A 12473-nucleotide genomic window follows, 5' to 3' on the forward strand; every position below is an offset into this window, starting at 1 on the left:
TGGCGGCGGTGCCACCATGCGAGGGAAGAGGCGAGCGCCGGGGAGGCGCCCGGCGGCCGCCCCGTGGGTGCCCCGCTGCCGCCGCCCCGGGGGCGCGGGCCGCCCGCAGCCCTGAGCGGTAGGTGGGCGGCGTCCCCCGGGCAGAAAGTGCGTTTTTAGAGGGGGCAGCGGGGAGGGTTTCTGCTCCGCAGCCTTCGCCGGGACGAAAATCCTCTAGGTGAAGCCGTGTAGCGGCTTCTTGGCTTAACAGTTTGCAGGCTGAGAGTATCCAGGGTGTGCTTTTAGTAGGGCTCGCCTGCGCAGGGAGCTTGAATAGATCTGCTGAGAGAAGCAGTGCTTTCCAGGAATTTAAATGAGACTTTTTTCTCCCTCCCTCTCTCTCTCTCTCTTTTTYCCCCCCCCCCCTCTTTTCGTGGTTGCCTTTCAAGGCTTTTTCTGTTAGTTCTATATTTGCTTTTGCGGACTGCACTTACAAATAGTTAGGCAGCCGCATTAGCATACAGAAATCGATGCCCTCAAAGAAAGAAAGAAAGGTCTCTGCAAATTTACCCCAGCCTGTGCAATGTGGAGCACTTTGCAGGCTGCTTATGTGCTTTATTGGGAACATTATCCTCTGTAATACTCAACAGCCATTTCTAGTTTATTCTGTCATGTTACTGTGTTTCAGTCTGTATTAGAAAAAAAATCTGATTGTGTTACTCATTCAAATAATATAGTTGTTAATGGTTGGAGTAAGATATAGTCATTTCATTTTTTCATCTGCAAAGAAACGTTAAGTAGTAGGCTGAAGGCAATACCAAACCTCAAGGTTAAAGTTTTATGATTCTTTTTTATTTTCAATCTGATCTTCCCTTTACAATCTTCCAAACTTTCTGAACTTTAACCCTTTGCAATGAAAATTTCCAGGCTTGCTGTCTGCATCCAGGTAATTTTAATGTATATATTTGTTTTGGAAAACTCATGCAAAAGTAATTTGACTTGTTTGAATAATGTGCAGCTTTTGGGTGGGGGGAAAAGAATGACAATTTTTTTCTGTTTAAAGATGAAGCTCTTGCAGGTGTTTTTTAACATTTTTTTTCTATTTCAAATTTGAAACATAGGTTAGAGCTATTCCTCTTTCAGCAGATTTTTTTTTACGATTAACGTTTCCGGTCAAATGATATTTTATACTAGTTACATATGTTCTGGTTTGGTGTGCATCTTGCTAAGACCAAAAGTTGCACTATTAGCAAAGGATGTGCTATTTGTTCCTGAACGAGAAGCTGTGATGGAAAGTGTGCTCGGAGAGCCTGCAGGTGAGGTGCTGCCTGCTGATTCTGATTCACGTGCAGGGGCGATAGGCACTGGTTCCGCAGCCGACAACAAAGGGTGTCCTGGGAGACATGGAAGTGCTGGATGGGTGAGCTCGTAAGTGAGGGTTGCTGGGCACTTTGAAATACTTGCAGGAAAAAGTCTTCTGTGATGGCGTTTAGGACCTCCCCAATTCCTGATGTGATAGTAAGCAAACCCTTTTTCTTCTGCCGTTCATCTAGGCAGAGGACAGGATTTCCCAGCATTGTCCAGGCAGCACATTCGTAGTTGGAGGATGTATATAAAGCATTAGAGGTTTGTTGCAAAGTTGCAGTCTTCTGCCTCTGTATTTTGTGATGTGTCTTCTACTGAGGAAAGGAAAAGAACAGCCAAACAACTAGGTAAAGTATTACAAAAATTTGATAAAATGAGCTAAAGGTTGTTGGGGGTGTATATGTAAGCATCCTAGTAGGAAGATATTAAGGATAAAGTTGCACGTTACCTTAACTCTGTCCTCTGAAATCTGCGAGTGATTATCTTTTACGAGTTCTTCTATTAAACATAGAGCTGTACGTAAATAAAATCTGAATATACCATATACTGTGCTGATTTAGAATTATTTTCTGTTTTGCTTTCTTAATTTTATCCCTATGGAATTTGATTTTTTTAAATTTCAGATTAATAAAATTAAACAAGATAAAGCCATAGCATGATAGCATCTTGAATTGATGCTGTATATATTAGTTGCTGCATGTGCTAGTGCAGCATGCTAGATTTTACTTCAGTTGCTGGAATATTACTTGCTTGATCAGAAATTATATGTAAATGTCTCAGCTATAATTTTCAGACTGTGTTTTGGGCGCTTTGTGTGCTAAGCARTTGGCTGGTGGTTTACAGAGAACTATTTAGGCATATGGTGTTGGTTCATTTTCCCTGTATTTAGCTACTAATGGTTTTAAAAGAAGCCAAAATGTATTAAATAACCCTCTAATATTAATTATCTTGATAAGAAGTTGCTGTAAATGCTGTTAAAATTGGAGGTGTATACAAATACTATGTGAGCAGTGTACAGGCAAATCCAGGAAAATGTTGAGTGAGAGATACACTGAGATCTGTGAAGATCTGCTGAGATGCTGTTGCCGCTGCAAGAAACGTGAGCACTTCTGTGACAYGGTAAATTTGGAACGAAGGCAGAGGGACTTGATTCAAGGAATGCAAAGTCTGGCTTTGCTGCTGCATTCATAGTGCAGAAATCATTTTTGTCGAGTAAGACTGTTGGATTCCTCTGAGTAAAGGCTTTAGCCCTTAAAGAGCTCTTCCTGACACTAAACGGTATCCCTTTCCTGTGTTTGGAGTRTATTAGAAAGACTGGCTAGTAACGTTCGTACCGGTGAATGAGAAAGGAACTTTCAACACGAGATACTATTCTTTAAATCATTTCCCATGTTGTTAGTTATTACAAAGCACTAGTCCCACAACCTGAATATAATTAATGTAGTAAATGGTTTATTAGGCACCATCTGACCTTTTGTCTTGTTTAATTATGGAAGCTTAGTGCCGTGATCTGTGTACGGTATTTGGCAAAAATAATTGCTTTCAGACTTTTATCTGACCACGATTATTTTTGGAGCGGCTGCACACATGGCTTTTTCCTCAACTTTGTAGCTTCTACGCTTTGATTAGTGGCAGTCATGCCACTGCGTTTCACGATGTACATAGCTCAGAAGTAGTTGCTTTGCGATTTTATTGGTAGTAATTCAAAGCAACTGTTCCACATGTCATTATGTACCATTCGTCTTGATCTTCCTTAAAATTCTTTAACTGGTATTTAGGTATCAATAAAACTATGTCAGAAATGGGAAAGTTGCGACTATTTTTCTTCTGAAAGTTTGGGAAGTTTTTAAACAGTTACTGATGTTAAAGAGAGTATTTCTTCCAGTGACTTTACATGTCTTCAAAATGACTTTAAGAATATATAAGGAGCGGCATAGAGTGAAGACTGTGCCATAGTTTACAATAAAAGTTTCAGATACAGCAAGCCCTTCTTCATGTGTTTAATTACGTATATAAATTCTGTAATGGAAGCCATCTCCCGCTAGCACAACTCATGCTGTCGCATTCAGGATATAAGAAGATGGTATGAAACACTGAATACAACTACTGCATGATATTTGAGAATAACATGGAAAACTTGATATTTATTACGTGTCTTGTGAGCATTATGTATTCTAGGTGTAGTCCTGAAAATGTGCAACTATAGCAAACTGATTTTCTTGATCACTAGCATTCTTGAGGAAAAATGATTTTGAAATGATTTATTTTTACTAGGTCTGAAGAATTACGCCCATTCTAAACAGTGTGTGAATAGCTGGCCCTGAGGATGCCAAAATTATTGTTTGTTGTATTCATTTTTCAAAAATTGACTATTTCTAGACAGATTAACGCTTTAAGAGTTAAATGTCAGGGAGCTGTTGTCAGTGTTCTTGATGGGGGTCCTTGACCTTGGACCTTGCTCCTAACAGATGCGTTGACGGAGTCTGTTTGTTTACTGGCCTTCAAAGCCCCATTCGACACCAGACCCTTTGGAGAGGCCAGATCTTCTACGTTGCTCAAGACTGCTAAAAATTCAGTGGGAGCTGAGGGCACACAGCAGATCTGGCCTCTAGGATGCGCTGGCCTTTCTTGCTATTACCTTTTGTTGAAGGTGCAACCTTACAGTTGCCCATTTGTGGTGTTACACTGTGCTCTCTGGAAGGTTGCACTTCATAAATCTAAATGTAAATGAAAAGTAAATGTTATTCATTGCATTGCTCTGCAATTGTCAGCGTAKTAGGATGCCCTGCAATTATTGTACAATCCACTGTTTTTTATACTAAATTGTACAAATTCTATACTAAATTAACATACTTTATAGCTAGGGTTGTGAAGTGACTGCAAGTGCTTTCTGAAGACTGAGCACAATATCAGTTGAACGAAATAGCTATTAACTGCGGAAGGGAGTTTGTTCTTCCCTTGTGATACGTGAGTGTCTTTGTGGAAGGTGCTTGACTCACAAAATGTAGAGGACTTACTGAAATGTGGTGATTTGTTCTGCATCTTTGTGAATCCATTGTGTTATTGATGGAGCCAAAGGTGCAGAGGATGTAAAATTTGATGAGGGATCTCTATCAGTTCCTCAGTTTAAAGTAGCTCTGCTAGAGTAAGTTGTGTATTTACTTTTGGTCTGAAGTTGCTCTTCAGTTCATCATTGGAAGAACTACGTTTGGCCTGGTCACTGCCATACATGTCCCTCAGTAAAGGCTCTGATCCTGTATGAAATACCAAGCATATAGTCTCTTCTGCCCATGATGTCCTCTTTGAAGGACAGAGACCAAAGTCTACACCTGTTGTGTATAAAAATATAACGGTGTTCTCTAATGGTGCAGAATGCCCTCATTAGTCAGATATTYGCATAACTGCAGAGTGCAGAAGTTGATATTCTTTAATGAGTAAACAAGCATCCGCAAGACTTTACAAAAAATATAAGAATAATTCTTATATAAGAAGATGCTAGTTCAAAATATTGCTTCAACACACTGAATTACAAATCTCAAAAGTATTATAAATATTTTATAATTCACCGTGCAGAGCTGGAGTTGCTTGGCTTTGGGCTGGTAGCTGAATATCAGGTCTTTCACCTTACACTGCCTCTATGAATACAGGTCGGTAACAAATGAAAGTTGTTACCATCTGATAGCTGCCTAGTCATCTGTGATTTGGTTTCTATGGTCTGGAARCCCATAGAGGTAGCCACTACAATTAGATAAGCAAGGAAAAAGCATCGTTGTAGAAAGATCCGCTAGAACGGCTAACAACTACATCACACTTCATCTTAGTCTAAAACTGATSCTGCCAGGTAAATATTTCCAAACACTTAGGACATAGGGTAGCATGGCTGCTGATCATACTACATCTGCTCATGCAGAAAGAGAGCATTTCACTGTCAGAGTTGTTGACCTGTCTCTTCTATAAATGCGTCCTCTGTAAATGTAGAAAAAGGTAGGATGCACAGGAGCTTCATTGAGGTGCTATCTCCATCTCGAATTGTCCACAAAAGGCTTCACTGGGTTTAGGCTTTTATCCTATGGAAATAATAGGGCACACTCTGTCTCCCAGTAAAGCTAGTCATGTCCAGGCTTAATGATAGTTACCGAGAGATTGGCTGAGAGATTGGTGATTAATTTTAATGAAAGAGTTTTCTCTGAATGCAAGGTCATACATATGAGTTATAACAATAAGCCTGCAATAAAATTATTATTTTTTCTTTGTTGAAACTTCACACCTGATGATGACTAATTATTTATTTTGATGACTTAAAACATCTGTGCTTTATGAGGAATATCATTGGGGAAAACAAACAAGTGTACTTTTTCCTCCAGAATACCCTAAATCTCAACCAAATGCTCAAAATGTTTTTTGAAGAAGGTAAGGATTATTTAGCATGCAGTATCGTACAGTCTGGAAGGACTCTAGTGTCTTCAGTGAGCTATGACCCCGTTCCCAAGTTCCCTAAAATCTGTTGGAAGTCTCCCACTGACTTCAAGTAGGCTTCGAATTTAGACCCATGTGATTCTTAGTTTGTGTTCCAACTGCAAGCTCTTTTCAACAGAAGATAATAAACTTGGGTGGTAGGAAACAAGCCTCTTAGAAGAAGTATTAGGAATAAGAAGAGCACAGGAATAGGAGTGTACACTATGTGATTTTTCTGTAAATGCTGGTGCTAGCATAAAAGTTGCATTATAGCTGCAAAGACAGAATGTGTTGTTTCTTCAAAATAGAGATATGGTTTATAGCAAAATCAAGTAGTGACATGTTTTAGACATTTAACTTAGATATAATATAGTACATGGATGCAAGGCTGTGTTCTAACTACCTTGACTCCATGTGCAGACTTTTTATTAGCACTGCTGAAGGGCACAGAATACCAAGAGTGGTTCTGCACTGATGCATTTGCATGACTGTAGCTGTGTGCTGTTGACATTTTCTTTATAATATTCCGCTTTTTTTCAATAGCTTATAATTCACCCATAAAACACATGTTCTGATTTAAAGTGTAGTTAAAAGATCTACTTAGTGAAAGGAAAAATTTTACTAAATATAAAAATAATTGCTTTGACAAAATGGAGAATAATGTGGCTTTAACAAAGAGAACTCTCTTCTCTCTCTCTCTNTTTTTTTTTAAGCCATAACTCTCAGTAGCCTTAGATTTAAAACTGACATTTAGAAAACAGGAAGCCCCTTAAAAATTTGTTTCTTTCATTATCTTGACAAACCTTGAAAAGTAGTTTCTGTGCCTGCACAATGATTATGTTTCAGGAACAGTTCTTAGGGATTTTATTATGTGCTGAAACATATGTTTATAAAAAAAGACTATAACCTGGTGGAAAAAGTGTCTTACAATAATAAACCTGTCGATGGGCCATATGCTGCCATGAGTATGTTTGAAAAAATAAATTCTTATACAAGTGCTAAGTAAGTTTACAGCCTGAGTGTTAAGTTAGGGTCAGACTGTGACTGGCCCTCTGCGGATTGATAGGGGGAGGGAAGAACGTACACATCCTTGCCGTGCTCCTTTCCTTAGCTCCCCCAGCAGCCCATGGAGCAGGAGAGCGTGGAGCGTGGAGCAGGAGGGCCTTCGCACGGGGGCTATGCCCGAGCCTTGGCAGGAGCGCCCTGAGATCCACCTATAGCTTTGTGCAAGTTCAGCTCACGGCCATGGCTCTTTTTTTTGTTTTTGTTTTTTTCTTTTTTATAAAACCCGACTGAGCTTTGCGTAGTCTTCTGAGAAATTTACCTCTCTTGCAGGTAAATTATCTGCATTTAAAAGGTGACAGAACAGGTATGTAAAGTTGGTACAAATAAAAGAGCACCGATAAATACACAGTTGGCCCAGAAATGTGGAAAAACTTCAGCTCTTCCCATCTACTAGGTAGATCATTTATATTTTCTGGATTTTTTTGTGCTCATATCATAACTTTAGTTTTTAAATTTAGGGGGCATGATGACTGTAAAATCTTTTGTTTTTGAAGAGTAAAAGTAAGATGCAGTAGGTCGAAGAATATGTCATTCTTAAAAGGCACTTGTGTGCAGGATCAATGCTTGGTAAATGCAGACACTTCCAAGCCTATTCTGCTTTTGATGCACTCACATAACTCCTGTGAATGGGAGTCATGCATGTGTGCATCTCAAAAAGAATAGGTCTCTTTGTAACCGAGACACTTTCTTGGTAGGAAAATACTTCACTGAGAAGTGTTTTAAATGTCCTGATGTTTTCCACCACTGATCAGCTGTGCACTGTGTATTTTTGTGGCAACTCAGCAGGTGATAGTCATTGTCGAAGGAAATAACAAAGATTAAGGAGAATTGTTTAAAGTAGGTGACCATGCTGAAGGCTGTGTCAGGAGATCCATGAGGTTGCCATGGTATCTCTTATCAAAATCAAGATCGTAGACAGAGCAGTCCCCACAAGGAGCAAATTCCTCTCTCACATTTCCAGGGTTCATCAAAGCTTCTGGTTTGCTCAGGTGGAAAGTTGTTCCTTGAGGGCTAAGATCTTCCCTCTGGGTTTTCCTGCCCAGAAGTTTAATGAGGTGTGTTTTGTGTGTGTGCACAAGGCTCCAGGTGTGGAAGGCAGCCTTCTGCGAGGGAGTGAGATGGAGAGGGAAAGAGCCTCAAAAGAAGTCCTGAGACGTCAGGAAGGAGGTGGCAATCAGTATGCCCTCAGCAGTGGGATGGATCACTAATGCAGGGGGCGAGGGGCGGATTTGGGAGCTATTTGGCTGTTTCCTGAGAAACTTTTGGGAGATTGAGATAATAAGGCCAAATATGGATTGGAAAAGTAGTAGGTGAACACCAATAAGTCTGAGGAGAGAATTCATCCATGCCTGGTCTGTGCTTAGCTTTCCAAGAAAGGCACTTAGGTACTGATGAGGCTTGTAAGCACCCTGTGAAAGCTTCTCTTCAACTTAGGGAAAGGTAGCTTCCCTATGGAGACTGCAAGTCCAGCCAAATTTTTACACCCCCTTGGACCTGAGGGAAGACTCCTTGGCTTCTGCTCTGCCTCCTGAGCAGAACTGATGAGGTGATTAAGTAGCCTGTAGTGGGCCAGACTGGCTTGCCTATGGTATGTGTAAGCCAACATGTGGTGTTAACTGTAGTGCTCAGAATTTACACAAACCCACATTTAATAATAAAATAGCCTGCAACTAGTCAAAGGCACCAGTAGTAGCCAAGCAAACTTGGAATGTCTAAACCACCCATTTTTAAGTTATGATGATTTCCAAAAAATTAGGAAGCAGTCCAAGAAGTGAAGAACACCTCACTTTTTTGGAACTTTCATATCTCCAAGATGCCTTGGCCCATCTACCTCAAACTTTCCAGRGAAGCTTTCCTTGGCGTAAGATCATGACTGTGAAATTTCATGTGACTGGGTTTTAGTTTGTTGAAGTTATGAAGGTTAGAACTAGAGTTTGTTATAAAAAGCTAATCTTTCCATTAGAAATGTTTCTTCATAGTTGGCATTTGTTCCATCTTAATTGTTTATTGCTATTTCTTGTTCAGATTGAGTATATTTTTGCTATTCATTTTAGATTATTTTTTGAAAAAAGCTAGATAACAGATCTGTGTAGCTTGCAGTCAAATTGTGCATGGCTGTGTACAAATCTACATGGTGAGGCAGAAGCTCCATATCCATGGGATTGGTAGTCACGGTTAAGAGTCCTACCCCATCTCACCATCAGTTCAGAGCTTTTTTGGAGCATCTAATTTGAAAGCTCACTGTTCAATAGTGTTTAATAGGCTCCCTACCTAGTTGGCCTCTCTGTTGGCCTAGCTATACTCTCTCCTCCAGGCAAAAAATGTTTCTGGTTGATTGCCTTCTTGACCTGCAGGGTTCTCTTTGTATGCTCTTGACCTGTTCTTCATTGTGTTTGAACATMCTTAGCCTGAGATGTTTAGCTGCCAAAATTGCAAAATTTCAGAGAAAAATAAGAAAATCTAGAGCAAAAGAAGCTGCATCTAAGTTGTTGGGCCTGKTAGTTGTTCTTATTTCTTGAGTTAGGGGCACATTTGCCACATTTGGTTCAGGGAGGAGAGGAGACCTGGTTATGAACCAGCCCTTTCCAGCACTCCCTGAGTGTTGGTTTCTGGATGATGTGGAGACTAAAGCACGTCATTGCATATACCTGMTGTTGTTAGATGGAGCCAAAAAACACTAATGAGAAAAGGTCTTTAAAGATACTGTATTTAAAGACACTGAATTACTTTGACCAAGTCCCTTTACAGACAGGGTGGGGGGGGGAGGCTGGAACAGATGTSAAGCTGGAATGAGCCCTCACCCTGAGGCAGGAGTTGGGTGCTTTTGAAGTTGATGCTTGATGGTATTTTTCTTTCCCTGGTTAGAGTCTAAAAGTGCCAAGAGAAACTGAGCAGAAGTCGGGAGGTGCTGCTTCTGGAGGATACAAGGTGCTGTTGATCACTGTTTGGTAGGACTTGGCCTCTGTTTCAGGCAGGAGCTCCCAGCGCCTGCTGAGCTCTGCATTTCATGAGGCCAGGAGGTCCTCTACTGCTGACATCTCCCGTGATATGTGCTGGGCTCAGTCTTTGCCATTTGTACTGGTGCTGATATCTGTACTGGAGAGGAGTTACTGTTTCTTTCCTGAAATGCCCTAGGACTAACACACAGTTGTCTGTTAGGATACAGTATATTATCATGGGTTAATCCCTGAAAAAGGAAGTCTGCCTAAAATACCTATGARCGAATTTTTCTTTTTGCTCAGGCTTTTTATTATTAGGAGCACTAAAAAGACGAACAGAGCCAGCTAAAAATCAATCTGCCACTATATAGACAGCCAATGAAAAGAATGCAGGGTGGGTGTAATGTGATCACAGCTACTTAAACCAGTGATCAGATATACTGCTACGTTCTGCAAAAGCTGCAAGCAGTAGAGAAACCCTACTGGAAACTCCTGAACCACAGAATTAAAATAATTAAGCCTTGCAGTTACTGGAAAATACGTTGTTCTTGCAAGGTCGTCATGAGATAAATAGAGACCCAGCTTGAGCACACTGTCTACATGAAACTTCACTTTYGTAGTGTGTGAAAGACAGGTTCTTATTTTTAAAAAATAGTAACTAGCTGTGATTCAAAATGCCTGGAGGATTCTTCAGCTCGTTGATATTACCAAAACTATAGCCATCAAACAGAAAATGCAAAGCAAGATGTATGAGCATATTCTTCTGATACCTGAGCTAGCTCAAGCATCACTGTACAGGACTGTAGTGCTCCRCACGGAGACTCTTGAATGATTTCTTCAGTAAGCAGGGCCACAAAGGCAGAGTTCGCCTCAATGAATTTTTATCCTCTTGGCATTTCTAGAAATACTGTGTCTGCATTCTTTTCAGACTGCAGAACTACAAAGCTTTGAGTTACTGCTAGTGCTACTCCATCCGACGTTTGCAGATCAAAGTTTCCAAGGAGGCTCATAAACTCATTGCACAAGCTAAGAGAAGGGAGAGAAAACTGCATAGCCTGTAATACTGCAGTACTGTAGTTTTGCTTACTGCTGCAGTAACTCCTGCTGTGTTTGGGCGGTCTCAGGCATACCAGTACCATGTCTAATCAGTGAAGCAGCCAATAGTAACTCATAGCCTTGACTGCTGAGTAATTTAGCATGGCTAAGATAGACATTTGATCCAGACTTAAAGCCAGCAAGAAGCTCAAGAAAGTGCATTTGACTTCCTATGATTGTTTGCTCTCTGGTAGATCCACTTCTACCCTGTTTCTGAATTTGTTTATTTCCTAAAGAATAGCTAAAAGGTGTGACCTTCCAAATAATTAAAATACCACCATTAAATCTTTGATACTGTTTCCTTATGTCCTGACATTTTATTTAACATCATTTAAGTAAATGAGGCAGGAACATTAAAAACTGGGCAGTGATACAGCTGTACAAAGACAGCAAAGCTGTTAAGTGGACACTAAAGGAGTTTGGGCTCAGAACCAAACACACTATCATCTCAGAACTATATGGCCAGTGCAGAATGGACCCAGTAAGTATCTGTGATTGATAGAGAATGAAGTCTTTCTTACCCTACCACTAGCTTGAAGTGAGTCTCRGCCCTCAGAAACCCCTGTATATCTGTTTTTTTGTTCTCCTTAATTGTTTGGTATCACCTATACGGCAGAAGTGTGACCAGTAATAGCTGAGGAGTAACAAGAGGGTTGTTTACTTGGACACTGGTCCAAGTTTCCCCCAAAGTAATATGTGATCCCATATCAGTGCCATCATGGCTTTGGGATATAAACTGAAATTGATTTTTTTCATTCAGATTTGCTAAATTGAATAGAGTTATATTTTTCTGATTTGAAATACAATACTTTTCTGACCACATCATCCCCCTTGCTTTCCGTCCATCTGAGTTGAGTTTACGGAAGAAAATTAGAAGTATCGTGCTTGAGAAGTACTCATGAAGATGTCAATGTGAATTGGAAACAGGCACGTTGAACAAAAAATTCATCAGGATAGAGACAGATTGGGTCAAGACTTGCAGCAACAGTAACAGATTCATAGATCTTTGAGACAGATCAGGAATGCTGTTTCTCATGAGTTTTTTTGAAATCAAGAGGTGGTTATATTGAAAAAGTGATGCTGGAGAAAGCACACAATTTCAATCCAGAGATGCAAGTCACCTGTCATAACCAAAATGCTGAAGAAATAGTAGCCATAGATGGAGTACGTGGAGTACATAAAGTGTGTGTGTGTGTGTGTGTGTGTGTGTATACACAGATATATATATATAATTATATATATATTTAAATATATATATTTAAAATATATCAAGAATATTACATCTACCAAAAAGGAGAGTGCTTTAGAAAGTAGATATCATGTACTAGCAGTCTATATTTTTCCCAATCCTTTGATGTCTAAGCGAAGCAAAATTGATTTTAAACTAAAGACACCAGTGTGTCTGTTTCTTACAACAGTGTGCTTGGCAGAAAAGTGATATATTAGAATTCACATAAACTTGGATTCTGTGACTCCTGGAAAGGAAATTGTATATGTTACCTGCTGACGAAAATGCTGGCTCCTCTACAGCATGCCCTTGGGCATGTTCTATTTAAGTGGCTTGAAAATATGCAA

At 40.0% G+C, this 12473-nt stretch overlaps 1 protein-coding gene across 2 annotated transcripts in view; it reads left to right on the forward strand.

Moving 5' to 3' along the window:
* Positions 1 to 263: 263 nt before the first annotated feature.
* The window catches only part of ST6GAL2 (ST6 beta-galactoside alpha-2,6-sialyltransferase 2), a 52877-nt gene continuing 40667 nt past the window's right edge, over positions 264 to 12473 (forward strand). Inside the window, exon 1 of one of the 2 annotated variants that reach the window (XM_085320850.1) lies at positions 264 to 925. In XM_085320850.1, the coding sequence (XP_085176976.1) occupies positions 893 to 925 (33 nt within the window). In that variant the 5' untranslated portion in view covers positions 264 to 892. Of the gene's footprint in view, positions 926 to 1429; positions 1692 to 12473 lie in introns of those variants that run through there. The other variant, XM_085320849.1, reaches the window with a different exon arrangement.

Source organism: Rhea americana, unplaced genomic scaffold (genome assembly GCF_003343005.1).
Source record: "Rhea americana isolate MKP2758 unplaced genomic scaffold, rheAme1 scaffold_66, whole genome shotgun sequence".
In the NCBI taxonomy this organism is placed as follows: domain Eukaryota; kingdom Metazoa; phylum Chordata; class Aves; order Rheiformes; family Rheidae; genus Rhea; species Rhea americana.